The sequence below is a fragment of the Panthera uncia genome (genome assembly GCF_023721935.1).
Source record: "Panthera uncia isolate 11264 chromosome C1 unlocalized genomic scaffold, Puncia_PCG_1.0 HiC_scaffold_4, whole genome shotgun sequence".
NCBI classification, from domain to species: Eukaryota; Metazoa; Chordata; class Mammalia; order Carnivora; family Felidae; genus Panthera; species Panthera uncia.
The window spans coordinates 55,121,192-55,145,731 of record NW_026057585.1 but is presented as its reverse complement, the minus strand read 5'-3'; the positions used below and the strand labels follow the sequence as shown (position 1 = coordinate 55,145,731).

The 24,540-nt window shown below is 39.4% G+C and overlaps 1 protein-coding gene and 1 long non-coding RNA gene across 4 annotated transcripts in view; one reads left to right on the top strand and one right to left on the bottom strand.

Annotated features, from left to right (window-relative positions):
• The window catches only part of PATJ (PATJ crumbs cell polarity complex component), a 364,021-nt gene that overhangs the window by 57,067 nt on the left and 282,414 nt on the right, over positions 1–24,540 (top strand). For all 3 annotated transcript variants that reach the window (XM_049618560.1, XM_049618559.1, XM_049618561.1), the window contains exons 14-17: positions 368–424; positions 12,137–12,271; positions 18,782–18,943; positions 22,208–22,339. In XM_049618560.1, coding sequence (XP_049474517.1) covers positions 368–424; positions 12,137–12,271; positions 18,782–18,943; positions 22,208–22,339 — 486 coding nt within the window. The remainder of the gene's footprint in view (positions 1–367; positions 425–12,136; positions 12,272–18,781; positions 18,944–22,207; positions 22,340–24,540) is intronic.
• Positions 12,195–24,540, bottom strand: part of LOC125913447 (uncharacterized) — a 35,202-nt gene continuing 22,856 nt past the window's right edge. Inside the window, exon 4 of the long non-coding RNA XR_007455029.1 lies at positions 12,195–12,280. This is a non-coding gene — a long non-coding RNA (uncharacterized LOC125913447). The remainder of the gene's footprint in view (positions 12,281–24,540) is intronic.

Genomic DNA, 24,540 nt, shown 5'->3' with positions numbered 1-24,540 from the left:
AAAATTTTTATGGACTCCTTCTAACAGAACATTATATTAAAATTTTAGGGGGCATGGCTTTTTAAAAATAGTGTATGTTTTTGCCCATCCCCTTCTGGGTCAACTGCTGAGTAATTTGGGGGGGGGGGGGGGGGGGGGGGGGGGGGAAGGATTGCTGTAGAAAACAGTAACAACAGAACAGGAAATATTCGCTGAAATTCTACATTATGTGTTATACTTACGGATTTCAGAAATATCAAAAAAAGATGAGAATGTAGATCCGTTGGTGTTATCAATATATAGGGTTTGTAGATTATTTTCAGAAAACCTAAGAAGAAATAAAGTTATGCTTTTACAGATACTGGATTTTTTTTTCTTGTAAATTTAGGTTGCAACTCTGGATACCCAGATTGCAGATGATGCTGAGTTACAAAAATATTCAAAGGTAAGCATTATTTTTTAAAAGGTTACCAGTTTTTTGTTGCTTGAAGAACTTTCTCTAAGTCCTTGTTGGAGAAACTATGTTTCCAGAATTTTAGTCTTAGATGATTTCTGGAAATGTGGTAGGTTCTCACTGTTCTGAAAGGTGATGGTTACATATGCCTGGGAAGGGCATGGCGTGCCTGTGCCTTTTTCAGAAGCCAAACCCAGGTTTAATTACTTTGCCCACTTTAAAGGTAGTGCACAGAGTAACATTGTGCAGAGTGTGTTAGCCTTTCAGATATTATTAGCAGACCTTTTAAAATGCTTGCCAAAAATCAGGACCACAAATACAGACTTTTTTTTTTTTTTAACGTTTATTTATTTTTGAGACAGAGAGAGACAGAGCATGAACAGGGGAGGGGCAGAGAGAGAGGGAGACACAGAATCTGAAACAGGCTCCAGGCTCTGAGCAGTCAGCACAGAGCCTGACGCGGGGCTCGAACTCACGGACCGTGAGATCATGACCTGAGCCGAAGTCGGATGCTTAACCGACCGAGCCACCCAGGCGCCCCAAATACAGACTTTAAAAAATCTTTCAGAGGTGCCCGGGTGGCTCAGTCAGTTGAGCGTCAGACTTCGGCTCAGGTCATGATCTCACGGCTCGTGGGTTCAAGCCCCAGGTTGGGCTCTGTGCTGATAGTAAGGAGCCTGGTTGAGATTCTCCGTTGTCTCTCTCTCTGCCCCTCACCCCCCTCTCAAAATAAATACATAAACATAAAAAAATGTGTAAATGCCATCTTTTTCTCTATTTCTTGAACATATTAATTACAGCTTATAAGGACTTTAAACAGTTAATTCTAATATCTAGATCAACTTTGGATGTGTTTCTATTGTTTGATCTTTTCTCTTATTGTAGTTACTTGTTTGTCTCTCACATCATACCATAAGGTAATTGCCCAACATTATGTAGGACAGCTACAAAAGTCTTCAGATGATGTTATCGTTGTCCAGAGGGATTCATTCTTTTCTCTGATAAGTATAGTGTGTGTTGGGGGTGGGTGTGGGGAGTGGATGATCTCCGAGATGTGGCAGAGGTATGGTTCTGGTAAGGTTCAGACTCTGTCTGGTTTGCCTTTGCTCCTAAGACCTAGCCTTCCAGGTATTTCACACAAGTCTGGAATGTTTTTTACCTGTCCCCTCTTCTTGGTGGGACCTGAACTCCAGTTCTATCTCCTCAGTACTTCAGGGCTGCTAAAATCTTGGCTTTTCAGAGGTTTTCTTTTTTCCTTTCCTTTTCCTTTCCTTTTCCTTTCCTTTTCCTTTTCCTTTTCTTTTCTTTCCTTTTCCTTCCCTTTCCCTTTCCCTTTCCCTTTCCCTTTCCCTTTCCCTTTCCCTTTCCTTTTCCCTTTCCTTTTCCCTTTCCCTTCCCTTCCCTTCCCTTCCCTTCCCTTCCCTTCCCTTCCCTTCCCTTCCTTTCCCTTTCCCTTTCCCTTTCCCTTTCCCTTTCCCTTTCCTTTACCTTTTCCTTTACCTTTTCCTTTACCTTTTCCTTTACCTTTTCCTTTTCCTTTCCTTGACAGTGCAAGTGGGCAGAGGGCAGAGAGAGTGGGAGAGAGAATGTAGAGCTGAAAGTGGGGCTCGAGCTTACCCGAAGAGGGGTTCAAATTCACGAACCGTGAGATCATGACGTGACCCAAAGTCAGATGCTTAACCAACTCTGCCACCCCAGGTGCCCCTTCAGAGGTTTTCTGATTGGCTTTTAGCCTTCTTGCTCATATTGCTTTCGAACTCAAGAGACCTCCTTGGAGGAAACCTGCCTTAGCTCAGGCTCAGTTCCTCATGCAGCTAAGCTCTAGTTGTCTGCCCTCCCATGTTCAAAGCCATTAAGCCCCTGTGTCATCATACTCTACGATAAGTTAAAAAAAAAAAAAAAAGTATAATAACCACACTTCATGCACCTCTTACATCTTAAAAAAATGGCATTGTCTTTTTCCGGACGTATGTTCTGTCTCGCATTCATTCCCTAGTTCCTTTCACCAGTCTTACTAATTTCATTTTCTTTCCTGATTAACTTCTATACAATATATATATTTGTACTCAGTAATTCTTGTATAAAGACACAGAAAGGCTTTGAGTTGAATAGACTTTCAGAACTAACTCCTAGAAATTCACCAGTGCATTCAGCTGTACATTCATTCATTCATTATTCATTCATCAAATATTTATTAGTATCTACTTTGTGTCATGTCCTCTGCTGGGTGCTGGCGTTTCAGAAGAGAATGGAGGAAGAAAAAAAAAAACACACAAAAAAACACCTGCCTGCAGAAGTTCTGTTTTTTATAAAGATTTATTTTATTTTTAGAGAGTGTGCGTGAGCAAGTGTGCACAAGCAGGGGAGAGGGGAAGGGGGAGACAGAGAGAGAGAATGAATGAATGAATGAATGAATGAATATTAAGCAAGTTCCACACTCAGTACTGAGCTCAATGCAGGGCTTGATCCCACGTTCCCAGAATCATGACCTGAGCCCAAATCAAGAATCAGACACACAACCGACTGAGCTATCCAGGCGCCCCTAGAACTTATATTTTCATAAGGGGAGATAGGAAATAAGTAAGTTACACAGTATTGGTGATATGTGTCATGCAGAATATTGAGGCAGTGGAGATGAATGAGGAGTTCAGGACAGAGGGTAGGTTTGCACGTTTAGGTAGGTTGACCAGGGAAGGCCTCATTAAGAAGGTGACATTGGAAGGAAGCATTTTAGGAGGTGGAATAAGCAGCCTAATTTTTCTTCTGTAGAATATGAACAATAATACCTTTGTTGGAAGGTTAGGTATAAATATACATAACGTATGCCTTAATATAGCTCAGTGCTAACACATAAGAATTGTTCAGTAAATGGTGATTTTGTTTCCCAGTTGTGTGCTTCATTTTTAGTTTCGAACTTTTTTTTTTTTACAAGAAAGCTATTTTAAAACATTTAATCATTTAATTGAACTTTTGTTGTGCCAAAGTATTTAATTCCTTAAAATTTTTTATCCTGGGAGAGTAATGCATAATTGCACTGTTCTCTTTTCATGTTTAGTTGTTACCTGTGTATGTTTACATATTTGTGGTATGTCCATCCTCTTATGTAACGTATGTGTGAAGGAGAAGGGACGTGTACTTTTCCCACATCACATTCTCACATATCTCTACTTTTTTTCTATAATTTCTTGATGAAATTAATCAAGATGTCCACAGATTATTTCCGTATGTTGATGAAATTATGGTTTTTAAAAATCCTCTTGGGGCGCCTGGGTGGCTCAGTCGGTTAAGCGTCCGACTTCAGCTCAGGTCACGATCTCGTGGTCCGTGAGTTCGAGCCCCGCGTCGGGCTCTGTGCTGACTGCCTGGAGCCTGTTTCAGATTCTGTGTCTCCCTCTCTCTCTGCCCCTCCCCCGTTCATGCTCTGTCTCTCTCTATCTCAAAAATAAATAAACGTTAAAAAAAATTAAAAAAAAATCCTCTTGTAATTAGGAGTTTAGTTGTTCGCTCAGTGTCTTGTTTCCCCTGTAATATGTAAGGAGACTATCCTAGCGATGCGTCACAGAGGAGGACACTCGAGTTTGCATAGGTGCAGTGTCCCACCTCAAATTATGCAGCTAGATAGCAGGTGCTTAGAGCACCTTCATTCATCTCTGAAATATTTGCTGAGTTCCTACTCCGTGCCGGACACTGCTGCCAATGGTAGGCAGCAAGATGGAAAAGGCTTTTGCTCTCATAGAGCTTAGACTCTGGCTTTGGGTAAGGGTATGATAATAAACAAGTGAAAGGTAGCTTGATCAAATAGTTGTAGATTGTAAATAGTGATGCAAAGGAGTAAACAGAATGGTGACCTCACAGCTGGGGAGGAGGGAGCATTTTGGAGAAAGCCAGAGAAAGCCTTTCTGAGCCTGGGCCTGAAGGATAAGGGCATGTGGGGCTCGGAACCTGGTGACTGGCAGGTGTAAAAGTCCTTTGGGAGGATAGGGCCAGCTTGTGGGAGAATGGAAGTTGTTAGGGTCAAACTGAGTGAAGATTAGAATTAAAAAAAAAATTTTAATGTTTATTTACATGAGAGAGTGAGAGAGGGACAGACAATCCCAAGTGGGCTCCGTGCTGTCAGTACCGAGCCCGATGTGGGGCTCGAACCCATGAACCATGAGCTCATGACCTGAGCCAAAGTCAGACACTCAACTGAATGAGCCACCCAGGCGCCCCGAAGACTAGAATGTTAAATGAGGATGGTGGGGGAGACCAGGTGCTACAGGGCTTCTGGATCCATGGTGCTAAGCCTGGGCTTCAGTTGTGGTGCCAGGTAACACCAGTGGAAAGATTAAGTGGTTCAATGTGGAGATCTGCGGTCAAGGCTGTAGGTTTTTCTTCCATCTCCTCAGGTTTCTATTTAGGGAATCCATGTTTCATGGACATGGCTGGTGTTCCTAAGGGTCTGGCTGTCTTCAGGTTGTCACTCCAGTTTGCTTCTCCATTGCCACCACTCTTGAAGGGATGACGATTCTGGAAGCATCTTCACGAATTACTTACTGGCCAGTGTAACAGATAAGCTTTTCTTATGAGGTGGATGGAGTTGTGGGGAAAGAGGGAGGTGAAAGCAATTTACACTGGCTTGAGCATTAGCTGCACTGCTTCTAGGAAGCCGTTAATCATGACATGAGAACGGTTTTCCCGCATCTGGGGAGACTGTACTTTTAGGGATGGCTTTCTTGGCAACTGTCTACTATTAAGATGATCACAGCATTGTGAGGGAGAAGCATTTAGCTCATGCTGGTGACCTTTCCGCTGGCCATCAGTTGTAATTTGGAGTGAGCATTAGTAATATCCCTGGTGTGGGAAACAAACATAACAGGTCCTGTTGTCTGGTTTTGACAAGACAGGCTGGCAGATTTCACTTTATTTCCTTCCTGAATTATATTCTCTGAACCAAAGGATATTAACACATGAGTTTCCCCCTCACTCTATATAAGCAAATCTAATTTTTAAGGCAGTGGGATGCCCCACTCCCCCACCCACCCCCACTCCGGGAGTCGCAGTGGGTATTAACACTCGATTACCAGGATCAGTTCTTTGCTTTATTATTTATTTAATTTTTTAATTTCTTTATTTTCTTTTTTTTTTTAAGATAGTGTATGTGGGTGAGCAGGGGGAGGGGCAGAGGGAGAGAGAGAGAATCTCAAGCAGGCTTCATGCTCAACATGGAGCCCCAGTGCAAGGCTCAATCTCATGACCCTTGGATCATAACCTGAGCCGAAATCAAGAGTCAGATGCTCAGTTGACCTAGCCACCCAGGGACTCTCAGTTTCTTTGCTTTAAACACGTTTTCTCCTGGGGCACCTGGGTGACTCAGTCGGTGAAGCATCCCCCTCTTGATTTCTGCTCAAATCATGATCTCATGGTTCATGAGATCGAGCCCTGTGTTGGGCTCTGTGCTGACAGCACAGAGCCTGCTTGAGATTCTCTCTCCCCGTCTCTCTGCTCCTGTGCCATGCACTCTCTCTTTCTCTTTCTAAAAATAAACATTTGAAAAAAGTATTTTTTCTCCTTTATTTCTCACAGACACCCTATTGGTCAGCAAGTGTTTTCTTCTTTCCAATTTTAATATGTGGAAACTGAGTGTCAGGCAGGTAGAGTGACTTGTCCAAGATCACATGCAGCTAGTAAGTGGCAAAGTTAGGTAACAAATCAAGGGTTATGTGGCTTCTACACCTGTGCTATTTTTTCTTTTGAATAAATAATATATGGATATGACCTAAAATTAAAGGGCGCCCGGGTGGCTCAGTGGATCGAGCGTCCAACTTCAGCTCAGGTCATGATCTCATGGGTGGTGAGTTTGAGCCCCACGTCAGGCTTGTTGCTGTCAGCGCCCAGCCTACTACAGATTCTCTGTGTCTGTCTGTCTCTCTCTCTCTCTCTCTCTCTCTCTCTCTCAAAAACAAATAAAACATTAAAAAAAAAAAAAGACCAAAAGTTAAAAAGTTACATAAGTATATACTGCAAAAAGTAAGCTTCTCTCCCATCCCAGTCCCCTTCTTCTCCTCTGCAGACACAACTACTGTGTCAGGTTTTCAAGTGTGTGATTTTATACCTCGCTGGTCTCTTTTTTGAGTGGAGAGCATATGGCACAGAATCCAGTGCTATAGTAACTGTGGTCCTCTGCTAGGGTAGTGGCCTATCAGAAACAGGAGCTTTTTCAAAAGACACATGTCCTATTTTTCCCTCGTGACGAGTATTCTAATTTTGTCATTTGTGGTGAGGCCCTTAAAGGAAATTGTGATCCCTTCCTTTCCTCCATTGAGAATTACTGTGCAGGTATTGCTAAAAAGTCTTTTCATTCGTTCAAGGAAGGGGACGGTACTTCCTCAGTATAGGTAAAGGAGGTTTATTGGGAGGATGGCATTTGAGTATATTCTGAAGAATGGATGTGGAGAAATAACTGGAGATTCCAGGTGGAGGAAATACCAACAACAAAGGTAGAACAAGAGTCATAAGTGCAAAATGTTTTTTGGGTTTTTTTTAACATTTATTTTTGAGACAGAGACAGAGCATGAACGGGGGAGGGGCAGAGAGAGAGGGAGACACAGAATTGGAAGCAGGCTCCAGGCTCTGAGCCATCAGCCCAGAGCCTGACGCGGGGCTCAAACTCACGGACCGTGAGATCGTGACCTGAGCTGAAGTCGGACGCTCAACCGACTGAGCCACCCAGGCACCCCAAGTGCAAAGTGTGAAATCAGGTGTCAAAAGCTCAACTACCATGTGAGCTAGGCAGGTAACATCAATGATATTTAAAACAATGAGTGCCAATTGATTCTTGAGCTTGGTGTTAGGCGACTTGAAAAGAACCTTCACTGCATTTCTGTACAAAAGAGTATATAGTATATATTTTTTGAATATTTAGAATTAAAATTTTAGATGGGTGAGAAACTTTAATGCTGTGTTCTACTGTTAGTTGAAAAGTTGCAGCTTCATTTTTGGTATGTTTGTTTTTATTTATGGTAAATTTAGTAATTGTTTCCCTTTTATTTTTTTAATCTTTAAAGTTTTTTTGTTTAGTTTTGTTTTTTTTAGTTTATTTATTTATTTTTGAGAGAGAGCACAAGCTTGGGAGGCACAGAGAGAGGAGGAGACAGAGAATCCCAAGCAGGCTCAGCGCTGTCAGTGCAGGGCCCCAAGCAGGGCTCATACCAATGAACCTTGAGATCATGGCCTGAGCCATGCTTAACCACTTTAGAGTTGATACTTAACCAACTGAGCCACCCAGGTGCCCCTCCTTCTAACTTTTGAACATAAATGGCATTTAACATCTTCAGAGAGAGAGAGAGAGAGAGAGAGAGAGAGAGAGAGAGAGAGTGTGTGTGTGTGTGTGTGTGTGTGTGTGTGTGTGTGTGTGTGTGAGAGAGAGAGAGACAGACAGACAGACAGACAGACAGACAAGGACCAATCCTGGGGTTCTTTCTGTCCTGTTCTATTTTGAGTTCAGCTTTTTGGGAAGCATCCTCCCCCATCCTACTGACATATCTATTCCTCTCCAGAAGGGTTTTTTCCCTTGAAGCAACATCATTTATATTCCCACTTGAGCATTCTGATGTCTTGTTTTTGGGTCCTGAAAGTAGAGCTTTTAACAAATGAATAACCTATGGTTTGCTTCGTGACAGGTCTCTCCACTCACAGGTTGAAGGGCTCTAGCTTGCTTGGTCTCATTTGATTTTCATCATCCTAGCACTGACAGTAAATCACACAATGGTCACACTTTTCCTTGGATATATTTCTTTGTATCCTTTACTTGTCATATCAGGATCATGAAAATCCCGCTGCTCATTAACTTTGTCAATTTAAATAGAACCCCCCTCGCAAAGCGCATTGAATAAGCATCAGTAAAGCATAACATGTGATGTGCGTGAAGGCATCAATCATCTGTTGCACCCACTTCTGTCATTTTCACACTTTCTGCTCTCTAAGAACTCAGAATACCAAAGGGGTGGACAACTGAAAGAGACAGATGAAACGGTTGATTTGTTTAGTTGCTAAATGCAGCTGGGACAGGTAATTAAACAGTCCTGCTCCCACAGAGAAGCCTGCAGCAATGTAACATGAAGTCTCAAAAACCCAGCTGTACTCAGATTTAGATTCAGAACTAATATTAGGTAGGCCTCTTTTAGATCGACAGATTTCATAAACATCGTTTCTGGTTTATTTGTTCAGCGTGATTGAAGATGGAGCATGTGTGTTTTGCTCATGGTTTAAGTTTCTAGGGAGCATGTACTGTTTATAGACATCTGGGAGAATAGCCTAGAAGGGCACAGCCCTGTATCTGGAAGGTGAGGGATTCCATGGGCGACCCTCTGTTGTTCCTCTATGCTCCAGTCTATTCCTGACTTGAACTGTTTTGTGGATTTGGGGAGTGGGGTCAGCCATGTGAATATATCAGTATTAGTAAGGGGGCAGGATGAGGAGATTGGATCAGTTTCTTCCTTAACCCTTTTATTTTTTATGGGCACATATTGTTATGTAAGTAACTGATCTGTGTGTACAGTAACGTCTTTGGGGCATTTCTATGCAGAAATTGCTATCACCGTCAGTTGCTTGAGTAAAAATTTAGCAATTATCTTTTTCATTGACCTTCTACAAGCAGTCCCCTGGCAGGCTTTTTGTAGGGCAGGTGCATTCTTACCCTTCAATTTTTACCGCAAATGTCCCTGACTTTGAAACCTACCCCGACCAACTTTCCAAACTGACCTCCACCAGTTGTGTGTGGTGTCTTGACTTTGATTAGCTCCTTCATGGCACTTATCACAATTAGCAATTATTTGCTTTTCATTTTTTTGTTGGTGAATTGTTTTTTTTGTTTGTATCTGCTTGCCATCTTGTTTATTGTGTTTCACAATGGATATTAGTGCCGGGGGCGGAGGTCAAGACTGTTTCTTTCATTCACCTAATGATTCCAACTCATAACTCATATCCTTGTACATAGTTTACATCCTATAAATATATGCTGGATATGATGTCCAGACTAGATTGTAGATTGTGGTATGCTGGTAAATGTCTAGCTCTCAAAACAAAAATCAAAAACCAGCCCAAATTTGTAGCATTTACCAGTATCCGTGGTGTTAATAATCCCACCATGGCAGATTTCAAGCTACCAAAATGACATCATGGACTGCTGAGCTCCAAAACAATTCACAATAGCACTTCAGTGTTTCGAATTTCTCTGTGGGAACAGGACTGTTTAACTACCTCACCCAGCTTTATTTTGCAGCTCAACATATCCACCATTTCATCTGTCTCTTTCAGTTGCTCACTCCTTTAGGATTTTCTAAGTTTTTTTTTTAACTTATTTTTTAATTTACATCCAAGTTAGTTAGCATGTAGTGCAATAATGATTTCCGGAGTAGAATCCAGTGATTCACCCCCTACATATAACACCCAGTGCTATCCCACAAGTGACTTCCTTAATGCCTCTTGCCTCTTTAATCCATCCCCCCACCCACAACTCCTCCAGCAACCCTCAGTTTATTCTCTGTATTTAAGAGTCTCTTATGTTTTGTCCCCCTTCCTGTTTTTATATTATTTTTGCTTCCCTTCCCTTATGTTCCTCTGTTCTAAGTTTTTAGACAGAGAGTATTTCCACTGTACATGTATAACAGAAGTCCCTTAAAGGAGGTAAAGTGTGGTAAAAATAATCAGGAAGTGATGGATTTTGAATACTTATTGCATTTGTCTTTAATATTATTTAATTGTAGTTGTATAGAATTTTCAATAGCTAGCTTACAAGATTCCTGAAAATTGAACAGTCTGTTCTTACAAGTAATCTTCGCATCGTAGAGACGACCTGTGGGTGGATCCGCTGACCACTCTCTGTGCTAGTGTTTGCCTTATAAACAAAGGGAGATGGTTGGTGGTTTCTTATTACAGACAGATTCGAGAGTTTTTATTAACTTTTCACTACTGAAAATAAAAAAACGCTGAAAAACCCACACATGCGTACACACACACATACACTAATAATAAGGAAACTATGTCTCCTTCCTTCTTCAAGGATGTGCATGACTTGGTGCAATGACTAGACAGGAGGATGAGGTGGCAGCAGTGAGAAATAAATCACAGAATGGGAACAAGAGTAAAAACAATGTTAACCCTTCATTTAAAGTGCTGGAACATCTTTTTTTTTTTTTTTTTTTTTAAATATTACAAGTAAAAATTTATTGACCCTGAGAAAGTACTTCTATTTTAATGTTGCTTCTCACTTATCACAGGAATTACTTCCCAAAAAGAGTGCTGGAACATCTTCATGCCAGAGATGGTGGTAGATCCTGAAGTGCTCGGTGGTCAAGAGCACTTAACTTTCAGAAAATTAGCCTAGGGCCGGAAGTCCCTCATGCCTGTTTTAAGTCCTTGAGGTCTTAGTCCTTAACACTGTCTGCCAGTTCACATTTGTCTGTGTGTATATGGTGGGAAGGAAATGAGCCCCAGATGGTGTCTGAAGAAAGGCCTGTAGATCTCTGGGGACTCAGAGCAGATGACTACGGGGAGGTGACAAACTCAGAGATAAGGGATTACAGATAATAGGATATATGAAGGAAGGAGCCATGTTATGGATGCAATGCCACATTCTGTAGGGTTTTCTCCTTAAATGTACAGTTAGAGGTGGGCTGGTACTTTTAGAGAAATAGACTATTGATATAAGAAATATAAACCATAATTAGTACCATGTAACCACATTCGAGTTTGTAGTCGCAATGAGAAATCATTAGCTCCATCTTTGAAAGTCAAGGGAGTGGATTTGTTAGTGCCTTTTTGACCTTTACAGCCAACAACACTGAGTCTCATCTCTTTACTTAGACATTGGCTAGAATTTCTTAACCTTTGACTCATCTGAGCCCATATGAATTCTTTTAAGCCAACGGCATCAATCCTAGGATGGAATAATGATTGCCTTCCTTATTACATAACTACTCTTCCCTAACTGGAAATTGTTCTCACTTAAGTTGGTGAAATGGGAAAGGAGTTCTTTTTTTTTTTTTCTTTTCTTTTTTTGCTTTTGTTTGTGGAAAAGGAGTTCTTGAGTGAAGTGCCATTTTTCACAGATGAATTAAAAAACACATGAGCCCATGTTTAGTACCCGGTACTATTGTAGGGCCTGAGGTTATAGAGAGAACATACAGACTTTGCACTTAACCAGGGGGGAGCAATCAAGAAAATAGAAATTATAAACAGCATAGGTTGTGAGCTGTGAGAGAGATGTGTACAAGTTGGTCTTAGACCCCACACAGAGGCACATTAACTTTGATATTAGGAAGAGCTTCCTGGAAGTGACACTTACACTGGAAGTGTGAGTGGAAATTAGGTAATAAAGAGGAACTAGAATGTTCTGGGAGATGGGAAGCCCTGCAGAAATGTGAAACACTGAATATATACTGGAAACTATAGAAGGTTTGGAATGCCTGTTGCTTCGAATTGAAGGCAGGACTTTGTCTGTCTCTCCATTTCTAGGGAATCTGAAAGGAAAAGAGTAAGAACAAGCAAACAAATGTTGCATATTTTATTAGTGATTAGTTTTTCCATTATTGCCCTCTACTGGGATCTTCATGATCTGATTTAAGAGGTGGGGCTTTCATGCCAAAATAACACTTGACAGAGGGATTAACAGTTAGATATGCCCTTGTCATGTTTGATGTTACTGCTTGTGTTTTGCTACAGTTGCTGCCCATTCACACTCTGAGACTTGGCATGGAAGTGGATTCCTTTGATGGACACCATTATATATCTTCAATTGTTCCAGGTGGTCCTGTTGATACACTGAAACTTCTGCAGCCAGAGGATGAGCTTCTTGAGGTAAAATTTCTGAGAGATAAAAGACAGGACAGGAATTTCTAAGTTGTAGGAAGATGTATTTTTAACAGAAATTCACTGAGTTTACATTACTTCCAATGTAATGTGAACTACTTAGGTTGAAAAATACTTGGGGACTATTGTTAACGATACTGTGTTGTATACTTGAAAAATCGCTATAAGAGTAGACCTTCATGTTCTCCCCACACAAACACAAAATGGTAACTATGTGAGGTGATGGATAAGTTAACTAACTTTATTGTGGTAATCAATTCGCAATATAGGTGTATGTGAAATCATTACATTGTACGCTTTCAACTCACACAGTGTTATGTGTCAATTATATCTCAATAAAACTGGAAAAAAAATGAAATAGAATGAAGGCAAAGAAAAATACAGCCTGTGTAATGACAGTTCATTTTCCCTGTCATTTGGAAGTCCTGAGATATTCTTTTGAGTGCTTATTTAAGTCATTGAGAAAAAAGGCTAATGGCCTGTTTTAGTTTTATAGCATAATTTCTTTGTTTTAGCAAATTTTTTTTAAAGATTTGAATCCCTACACCTTGTTTGCAGTATATGGTCCCGTTCATTTGCAAGTTTTATTGGTTATTTCTAATAAGAATTAAGCTAGCTGGATGACTTCAGGCTTATGTATTACTGAGTGGTATTTATATGGTCTCCTTGGGATTTGCTCACACAACATGGCAGCCTCAGTGGGCTCACTCAGGCTCCCCAGCCTGTCTTCATTTAGAGCAATTCTACAGCACTACTGCTTTGACAAGACTTTCTTGAGAGATTTTGTTAAATTGGACAGTTCTATAGGTAACACAAAAAAACCAAACAATATTGAATCCCCTAATTTTACAGACAAGAAAATAAGTCATTGATTATTTCCAACTTATATCCTTATAGCATGATGACTTTAGTTCATGTCTTCTAACTCCCATTTCACTTTTTTCAAATACATCACACTACTTCCTAAGCTCCAAAAAAAAGTTAGTGGAGGGCGGGGGATGTGGGGAATAGTCACACTTAGAGAAGGCTATGTAAAAGAGGGTTCTCCCAAGAGTTAGAAACCACAGGAAGCCCTCAGTTGAGCTTAATGTAATCAACCTTGTAGCCTTAGTCAAGATTAGACTCCCATGGGCCTTGATTTTAGAGATTTCTTTCTAAAGTTTATGTTTATGCAAAGTGAAATGACAAGGGTAGCAAGTAAGTTTGTTGTTCAATGCAACTGCATTTTTTAGCAGTGTCTGGCCACCTGGAGAAGAATGTTGGGAATTCTGGACTGACTTTTGAGGTCAGAGGGAAAGCTGCTATGACTGGTTGTTGTATTCTGTCATAAGCAAGGGAGGGCAAGATGTTGGAGTCCTGTTTTAAGATGTAGTAAGTTATGGGGTACCTGGAGGGCTCAGATGGTTAAGCATCTGACTTCCTCTCAGGTCATGATCTTGCAGTTTGTGAGCCGGAGCCCTGTGTCAGGTTCTCTGCTATCAGTACGGAGCCCACTTCAGATCCTCTGTCCCTCTCTTTCTCTGCCCCTCCCCTATTTGTGTGCGCTCTCTTTCCTTATCCCTCTCTCTTTCTCAAAATAAATAAAGTTAAAAAAAAAAAGATGTAGTAAATTGCTTATTTTTAGAAGTGCTCAAGTAATCATACTGAGATGCTTAATGCAGATTAATGCCCTTAGGTTTTACTTACATGACTCAGGGTTTTTCTTTGCTTATTGTTTTGGTTTTTGTTTTGGTACTGAGGTCATATCTTTCTCTTCTGATTGTCAGGGCATGTAGTATATCTTTATGGATACCGCACATGATAATCTGGAGATTGGAGACCATTTCTTTTTAATTTTTTTTTAATGTTTATTTATTTTTGGGAGCAAGAGAGTATAAGCCGGGGAAGGACAGAGGGAGAGAGACAGGGAGACACAGCATCTGAAACAGGCTCCAGGCTGAGTTGTCAGCACAGAGCCTGATGCAGGGCTTAAACTCATGAACCATGAGATCATGACCTGAGCCGAAGTCGGACACTTAACTGACTGAGCCACCCAGGGTCCCCTGCAGACCATTTCTATAATATGAAGTGGGTTTTGGTTTTGTTTTTGTGTTGTTTTTATTTATTTATTTTTAAAGTTTTTATTTTATTTTTTTAATGTTTTATTTATTTTCGAGAGCACGAGCAGGTGAGGGACAGAGAGAGAGGGAGCCCCAGAATCCAAACGGGTTCCAGGCTCTGAGCTGGCAGCATAGAACCCAATGCGGGGCTCAAACTCACAGACCGTGAGATCATGACCTGAGCCGAAGTCGGATGCTTAACTGGCTGAGCCACACAAGGCACCCCTATGTTTTTTTTTAAATTTATTTTGAGAGAGATCGTGCCTGAGTGGGGGAGAGGCAGAGAGAGAGAGGATGAAAGAATCCCAAGCAGGCTCTGTCCTGTCAGTGCAGAGCCAGACATGGGGCTTGATCTCACAAATCATGAGATCATGACCTGAGCCAAAACCGAGAGTCGGCTCCTTAACCAAGTGAGCCACCCAGGTGCCCCTATAATATGTAGTTTTTAGGTATGAGAAATGAGAGATTTTTGTTTGGAGAGAAGTGGAATTAGTAAAAATCAGTATGATGCTCTCTTTTTTTGTGAGAAAGATACATACGTTGTACACCTGAAACTAATGTAATGTTGTATATCAACTACAACTTAAAAATTTTTAATTCCAGTGTAGTTAACATACAGTGTTTTGTCAATTACGATTTAAAAAATATATAATAAATTACTTTTTCTCCAAGAAAAAAATATATATACATAACAGAATTTGCCATTGTAACCATTTTTAGTGTATGACATTAAGTATGATTCACTATTAGTATATGGTAGGTGATAAAGAAATATTGGCAAGTATGGAGCAAGTGTACATGATTCTAGCCATCAGCTGAGTCCTCTGAGCTTTAGCCAAGATTAGAATCCCATGGGCCTTTCCTCTTATAAAACAGAATGTGGTATAGTAAGTTAGTATACTTTCTTAAGTATAGTTTTCTGGTAAAGAAACTGGAAATAGGGAATGAAAGATAGGTTTGAAGTCAGAAGAGCTGTTCTGGTTTTGAATTTGCCACAGCTTCACCATGTGTCCTTTGACATGTCAACTTTTTTGAGAATTGTTTTTTCATCAATAGATGCCTACCTCACCATGGTTTTTGTAAGGATGTAATGGAATATTAACTTTTTTTTTAACATACCGTGTTTTATTAGTTTCAGGTGCACAGTATAGTGATTCAACAATTCATACATCACTCAGTGCTCAAGACAAGTGCACTCCTTAATCCCCTTCACCTATTCAACCCGTTCCCCCCCCTCCTCTGGTAACCATCAGTTCTTTATATTTAAAAGTCTCTTTCTTGGGGCCCCTGGGTGGCTCAGTCAGTTGAGCATTCAACTTCAGCTCAGATCATGATTTCACGGTCCATGAGTTCGAGCCCTGCATGGGGCTCTGTGCTGACAGCTCAGAGCCTGGAGCCTGCTTTGGATTCTGTGTCTCCCTCTCTGCCCCTCCCCTGCTTGTGCTCGCTCACTTGCTCTGTCTCAAAAATAAACATTAACAAAAATTTTTTTAAAGAGTCTGTTTCTTGATTTTTCTTTTTTTCCTCTTAGCTCTTTTGTTCCATAAATTCCATGTGAGTGAAATCATATGGTACTTGTCTTTCTCAGACTGACTTATTTTGCCTAGCATTATACTCTCTAGCTCTAACCATGTCATTGCCTAAGATTTCATTCTTTTTTATGGCTGAATAATATTCCACTGTATGTATACCACGTCTTTATTCATCAGTCTATGGACACTTGGGCTGCTTCTATAATTTGGCTATTGTAAATACTGCTGTAAACATGGGGGTAGATGTATCCCTTTGGATTAGTGTTTTTGTATTCTTTGGGTAAATATCCAGTAGTGCCATTGTTGGATTCTAGTGTATTTCTATTTTTAACTTTTTGAGGAACCTTCATACAGTTTTCCACAGTGGCTACGTTCATCCATGTAAACTTGAAAGCATAATCTCACGGTGAGATCTTGGCAGTATTATCACTGTGAAAAGGCATAAACAATCTTGATGGGATAAGATGAATGAGGATTGAATGAGGTAATGCAGTGGGACAATACTTGTACAGTATTATGTACTCTGCAAATGTGTATGTGTGTGTGTTTTCTAATCACAAAGTCTGAGTAATTGAGACTTGATGCCACTTAAGAGGGTCTCCACTTGGAGGGCCTAGAGAAATACTGTGAACTCTAAAATAAAAGTTGGCTTATTCTGAATAATCAAATATAGAAATTAAAAAAAAAGCTGTCTAAAGTTAGCCAATAAACTCTTGAACTTTGTGTGTGTGTGTGTGTGTGTGTGTGTGTGTAATGTAGCATACTCCTTAGAGCTTAAAACCAGAAACACAAATGTGCTTTGGGGTTAGAACATTGTGCCAAGTCTCAGCCCAGAGCAGCTATTTACAGCAGCCATAAATCCTCTTAGATAGGAATTGGTAATGGGAAATGTGACCAATCCCTTTAGCAGTAGAGAGTAGTGAGGAGGACTACCAGGCACCTGCTGTAATAATTGGAGACAATTCAAATGAATAAATAATGAGCTAAATAAATATTTAAATGTACTCCAAGATAAAAACCTGAAAAGTGATTTTCTAATTTGTTGAAGTAATGTGAAACACAAACTAATACTTGCATGTGGGTAGAATTCCTGCTTTGGTTATATCTGCTTGCTTTATTTCCAGTACCGGGTACTACCCATTTGGGTGATTTTAGAACTTCCTGTGTTTGTGGCACCAGTTGGCACTGTGGACATGATATGACCTGTGAAGGTTGACTGTCAGTTCTTCCAAGGAAAAACCTTTATTAGCTGTTGAACTTGCTGTCCCCTGGCTCCCTTTCATCAGTCATAAAGTCTTGGGAGATGGTATTTACTTTCCTACTAGGACTAGCTCCCTGAAGCACATATGGGTCTCTTTACTAGGTGGTGATTTCTCTGTAAATAATTAGGAGGCAGAGAGATGGCGTCCAGCCTGATCGCTAAGTACTTGTATGTTGCAGGCCTGAGAGTAGTTCCCAGGGACGATTGACTTGGGGCTCGGGCAGCTGCTGATGAGATACTTCCAACGACTCACAGTGTCATATTGTCTGAGAATGACAGATTTTGTGCAAAGGTTTCTTCTCCCAGGAAGTCAGCCCCTCCAGTTATGTGGACATTAACACTGCACCTGTCAGAAATTAATGCCAGACCAGAGATATCTTTAAAACTAATAATGTTGCGGAACCCTCCCAGGAAGGTAGGAGTCCAGTCCAGATGTGAAAAGATGATTTGATGCCTGGATGTATTCATGCCTCAGCTTTGAGGGAGTAGCAGACAGGTCAGCTTTTGGTGGCATTTAATCAGAACTGGGAGAGCTCCTGGAGCTTAGGTCATATATATAAAAAGTTAGAATAGGTTTATCTTTCTAAATCATCTTTGATGTAAAATATTGTGACTATGCACTAAAATAGGAAATTTAGGAAATTTTTTGGTGGTAAGCACTAAGCATTAGTAAGGAGTAGTTGGTTATCTTTTTGTTCTTTTAAACATATGGGACACACAGGGGCGCCTGGGTGACTCAGTCGGTAAAACATCAGACTTCGTTTCAGGTCGTGATCTCATGGTCTGTGAGTTTGAGCCCTGCATCGAGCTCTGTGTTAACAGCTCGGAGCCTGAAGCCTGCTTCAGATCCTGTGTTTCTCTGTCTCTGCCCCTCCCCCACTCGTGCTCTGTCTCTCTTTCCCTCTCTCAAAAATAAAGAAAAAAGAAAAAAAAGCAACTTAAACACATGGGACACACAAAAAGCAGTTGGAAAACTGGCACACTTCCTGTACTTGATGGCTATGTCAGAGCATGTAAGAATAGAATAGAGGCACACTTATACGTATTTCTTTTTGATCGACAGGGTTTTTCTAGGATTTTCTAGTTTATGGCATGTGAAAAAAAATTTTGACAGCTGAGTATCCTAGATTTTGTTACCTACACATTATAAGCTGAGCAGGTTTTAATTTTAGCCTTAAATTTAGTGTTAATATCTGTTAGTGGTATTTTTATGAAATGAAAAAGCACAAGGAGACCATCTTAGAAAGGTTATCGATGATGTTTAATGTTTAAAGAGAGATGTGTAGATGATAGAATTCAACATCGGAGTCTAGAAAAGAGAAACCATGGAGGTGTGAAAAATTAGGCACATCACTTGTAATCTTCACACGTTATACTTTGTTCACTGAAATTCAGTCAAGGTTTAGCTTTAATTTTTATGCATTTAGTTTTGTACATTTATGCATTAGTTTTTTATGTTTGGTTACTGCTAAAATAACGTGAATACATTTAAACCCTTTGTTTATAGGAAAAATAAAATAATACTGTTTTGATCCTGATGTAAGCATGGGACTTTGGTTTTTTCATTGGGGCCTACTCAGTTCTGACTTGTCCCTTGACTTTCTAGGTCAATGGTGTGCAGCTCTATGGGAAATCTCGCCGAGAAGCAGTCTCCTTTCTCAAAGAAGTGCCGCCTCCCTTTACCTTGGTTTGCTGTCGACGACTCTTTGATGATGAAGCCTCTGTAGATGAACCAAGGACCACTGAAGCCTCTCTTCCCAAGATAGAGGTACTAACTGAATATGGTTCCCATATGCGGTTCCCATAGGAATGCCCGTTCATCCAGGATGCCCTGGAGAGTGTATTTGGATAGGAAGGGAGGGGAGACACTTCTTCCCTCTTTTATATGACTAAAGTAGCACTCACAGGCAACAATGCATAGCTTTTCAAACTGTTACTTTTCATTTAACATCATAAAACTTTTTTTTCTTCCTTTTTTAATTTTTTTAACTTGAAATGGTGGAGATATTAACATGCATGCACTTTGATTTTAGAGAACTTTTTGTTTTTTTTTTTAGTAATTTCCTGGGCTCATTACTTCTGGATCCCAGTTCAACTCAGTTCATCTTAAGTTTAAGATGGTGATGAGTGTTAAATATCTAATGGACTTCCCTTTTTCAGAGCCTTAAAAATATGAAGATCTATGACCGGTTTTGAAGTGAGTAAAAATTGCTATAAAAGCCTTCAGAAGGTCAGAGAAGAATATAACATTTTCTGTGCTCTTGGTACTCTTTTTTTTTTTTTTTTGTTTTTTTATTTTTTTTTTATTTTAAAGAACATTGTGATTATGAAAACAGTTTTAAGCACATGCTTTGCCATTTTATGCCATTTGTAACCTCATCTTTCATGCCGCTTTCCCTACCCCTCCCCCCTTTCCAGACTCTTACAGATTATAATTCTATTAACACCAGTTTACATACACAGAGCCTTTCTTTTACCTGCCAGTGGTCTGAATTTCAACATATATGGACTCTAACTGTGCCTCTGCCACTTAATGATTGTGAATCTTGGAGCAGATAACTTCCTTTGAATATTCATCTTCTTTTGAAAATTGGGGATCCTTATAGTACTTACCACCCTCATCAGTTTGTGTGAGAAGGAAATGAAATACTATGTGCACAGTTCTTAGTGCAATGCCTTCCACGTGGAAAGTGCTCAGGAAAAGTTAACTATAGCTCTTGACTCTTCCAGTCCACCCATCTTTGTTTACTAATTTCCTAAAGTATGTAAGAGGCTAGCACCGTCGTAGGTCACAAAGTCTTTCATGCGACATGACAACCCCGCTCCCGCTTAAGCCATATCTTAAAATTAATTTGTGTCTCATAGTGTTTTTATTCTGTACTGGGTGTACAAGAATTGCCCCACCCATTATTGATTATTGATTGACAATCTTTTTTTTTTAATGTTTATCTTTGGTAAAACCTATTTCAAAGAAGAGACTCGAATCACTTTTGTGATTCTTACTATCGTACTAAAATTCAGTGTGGATGAGGGCTTACCTCTAAAGGTTGATAAAAATGCCTTTAATCAAATCTTACAGGGTGTGTAAATCACCAACCCAGCGTGCTGACTCTGTGCTCCCATCTGTCATCCTTTACCACAATGGGTAAACAACAGCTTTGAATTATTCTAAATGTCAACCTTGCTGCCCATTAGTTGATTGCTTTCTATTCTGTAAATACAGAGTTAGGCAGAATTGATTCCATCAGAGTGATATATCTCACGTTGGAGTATAATATCCTACATACCTTAGATGCCTTGAAATTTCTGTAAGCTTAGGTTTTATAAGTGTATGCGGTTTCTTAAAATCCTGGCTTTCTTTTCCATCTGTCTTTGTTTTTTTTTTTTCCATTTATCCCTATATCATCTTAGGTTCTTAAACCTTATCTGGTTAGACAACTTAGCCAAAATTCTAATGCTCATTAATCATTGAGGATATTAAATGCACAGCAAAACATCAATCACATCGTATTAGGTATTGGAACTTTACTTTTTTGGAAGGTATAATGTTTTCTTTTTAAATATCATTTCCTCACATCAGACTGATATATACAGAGGTTACTGATTCAGTGAATCCCCCTAATTTCAAGTTTTGTAATTCAAGAACCCAGAAATTGTTCCCATGTTTCGATTCAATCCACCATGAATTGAGTATTGACTTTCCATGTCCTGTGGGGACAGTTTGAGATCTGGACCAACCCTAACTTTAAAAATGTTTTTGTACTTGCTCTGGTGCCTTGCTCTTCCACATTAGAGGGGCCTCCTCCCTTTGATTTCATTAAATGGATTTTCTTATGCAAGTCACTCAAAATTACATTCATAGGAACGATGCACTTTGATTTTATTTACTAAGAGCACCCAAAGTTTTAAGAAGTCTACTTTGAAAAATTAGTCCATAGCTTTATTTAGAAAGTTTCAAGGGAAATGCAAAGATGGATGATTTGTTAATGTATTGAACAAATATTTATCAAGTGCCTAGTGCACGCCAGGCTGTATTGTGGGCTGAGCAGATAACCATTGGTAAACTCCATGGTAGCCCACACAGAATTTCCATTCTAGCCTGTCATTTTGTTAGTTGCTACAAAGAAAAAGAAGATAATTTTTGAGCTTCAGGTAGAAGTTCAGAGTATTTTGAGCAAGATAGATCATATAAAAAATAATACCATGCTATAAATAGTATTGAAAACTGAAAGCAGCTTCTCTCCTTCTGTGTAGTTGACTCATTGACCCACTATGATTTAGCTTCCTAGAATTCCCTATAGCAGTGACTCTTTTACCTGAAAGGAGGGAAGGAGTCTGGAATAGTCAGGAGTGTGAAGTCAAGGAAAATAACCAAGGATCTCTGTATCGAATAGTTTTGCTGGCTTACATCCTCCATCCAAGACCAGATTTTCTTTATTTCAACTCAGTGATTTTTTTTTTTAATCTGGTATTTAGACCTTCACAATTCACAAGGACTTGGGGTTTTTCCCACTTTGTTTTTCTAGTGAAGTTTTTCTTAACTTCCAGGAGCCAACAGAAGTGGTTTCCCTTTTGTCTTACACTAGTCTCTCTCTTTGTTGGCATCTTTCTGTCTCTCACTGTAATTGTGAATTCAGGTATTGCTACTTAAATATCTTATAAACTTTGACTTTGTATGATATTTACATTTTTTCTTAAATCACATATTTTTCCTTTTATGCTTCTAATGGGATGACAGACCTCATTGAAGTATAAGAGGTCAGTGTCAATATTTTGAATGAAACAGTTACTTACATTTAAAAAAAAATCCAACTGTATGAGCAGCCTGCATTTTTAAGTACTTGAATTTTCTTGAGGATCTTATCCTAGAGTGTGTGTACCCCAGCGCATGCCCCTTTTGAAAAGATTATAAACTGTGCATGCCAAAGAGAATTCCCAGTTTGAGAAGAAGCTATGAGATTCCTGGTATGTTAATTCTTTTCAGAATTGAAAGGACAATGTTTTGAAGCATTTATCTTCTTTGGTGTTTCAGGCTGACCACAGTGTAGATGTCCATACTGAAGATGATGATGATGGGGAATTAGCATTATGGTCTCCTGAAGTCAAGATAGTTGAACTTGTAAAAGATCATAAAGGCTTGGGATTCAGCATTTTGGATTACCAGGTATAAAAATCTATATTGAGTTTCTGGAGGGATTTGTTTGTTTTAAAGGTATGTGAAAAAGTAATTATTTAAGGCACCCACTAGGGAAAACTGAATGATTTGATGTATAATGCTATCATCCAAAGACAGGTGTTAAAATTCCCATTGTTACCTTTGCAACTGGTAGCTTTCTTAGTGAATAAAATGATGGGTGATATAATAATTGAATAGTGAGGGAAGCAATAGTTTTATACCCATGGATGCTTTTAGAAACTGGAGCTTGAAAAATTTTTTTAAATTATTTATTTTGAGAGAGAGAGAGAGAGAATGTGAGCAGAGGAGGGGCAGGGAAAGAGGGAGAGAGAGAGAATCCCAAGTAGGCTCCTCTCTGTCAGTGTGGAGCCCGATGACGGGCTCAGCCTCACGACCGCAAAACCACAACCCGAGCTGATATCAAAAGTCCAATGCTCAACCAACTGAGCCACCTAGGTGACCCTTCAAGAATTTTTTTAGATGGAGGGATTGTTTTCCCCAGCTTAAAAAATTTTTTTTTTAAATATTATTTATTTTTGAAAGAGAGAACAGGGGAGGAGCAGAGAGAGAAGGAGACACAGAATCTGAATCAGGTTCTAGATTCTGGGCTGTCAGCATGGAGCCCAACACGAGGCTCGAACCCACAAACTGTGAGATCGTGACCTGAGCCAAAGTTGGACACTCAACTGACTGAGCCACCCAGCTGCCCCTTCCCCAGCTTTATTGAAATATGTTTCACATACCATAACATTCATGCATTTCAGGCATGACATTTGGTTGTTCTTAGTATATTCAGAGTTGTGCAACCATCACCACAGTCTTAATTTTAGAACACTTCATCACCGCAGAAAGAAACCCCATCCACATGATAGTCATTCATTCCTAATTCTCTCTTCTCTCTCCCCTTCACATGAAGGTTTTTATTGTTTTGCTTTTCTGTTAACAGAAATGTTCTTGATGAAACTATGTATTTGTATTTACTATAGGACACATGACATTTATTTATATGTACTCCGATTATAATTAGAGTCAAGTCACTAATGTATTTGGGAGGAGGTGTGTGTGAAAGATCCCAATAAGACATCTATCTATATGTTGTATCAGTTTACCAGTTTACAGTATTTTTAGACCTTCTGATTATCATGGGGAATTTAGAACTGTTGGCAAAAAAGCTCTTCACTTTTAAGATGCATATTTTAATACTTTAGTGCTGCCTAAACACATTGTGGTTTAATAAAGCAAAATGTACTCTATCAAAGCACATAAAATGCCAAGTGATATAAAAATCAATTTTTTTATATAATAAGGCATTCGGGAACAGATTAAAAGAAAAATACTTTGAGCATTATGTAAGAACATTAAATTCCATATTTAGGCAGTATGATTTAAGATTACTGAAATAGATTGTTCATTTTTGCTGGCATATTTCTATGCCAGATAACCCTCTCTGTTATTAGAACTTTTCTTTGGAATATTACTGAATTATGATTTGCTGATTCTAAATAATGCATAATTGGGGAGATATTTTTATCAAGAAGTATCAATACTGTAAGATTCTAGAAGCTTATATTATTGGTTAATATAAGGATATATAAAACAAATTTTAGGTACTATCTCAATTTTTCTTCCCCCGTATATCCTTATTACCTACCATATGGTAAATGATAAATATTTGCAGAATTCTTTAAACTGAATAAAGAGAGTGCATGTGTGTGTATGTGGGGGAGGGGCAGAAAGAGAGGGAGAGAGAGAATCCCTCTGACAGTGCAGAGCCCAATGCAAGGCTCAAACCCACAAACCATGAGATCATGACCTGAGCAGAAATCAAAAGTCTGACGCTCAACTGACAGAGCCACGCAGGCACCTCTAGGTTAGCCAAAATTAACTGGAACTAAATGAACACATCCAACGAAATTTATTGTTTACCATTTTGATCATTAGGATTTAGTTTAGAAAACACCTTTCAGATGTAGTGTTAGATATTCAGGTACATTTCCATTATCATTGGAGCTATATGTATTTGCATTATTACATAAGGTATTAAAATGGTCATGCTTACCCTCTTAAATGACATTATCTGCAAGCTTTATATTTCGAATATTGCCCATGTTAAAGCAGAGAAGTGTTTCGGAAATAAAAACCAAACCAAACTTCAGTAAAGGATAGAAAGAAAAGTTTGATAGTCCTTA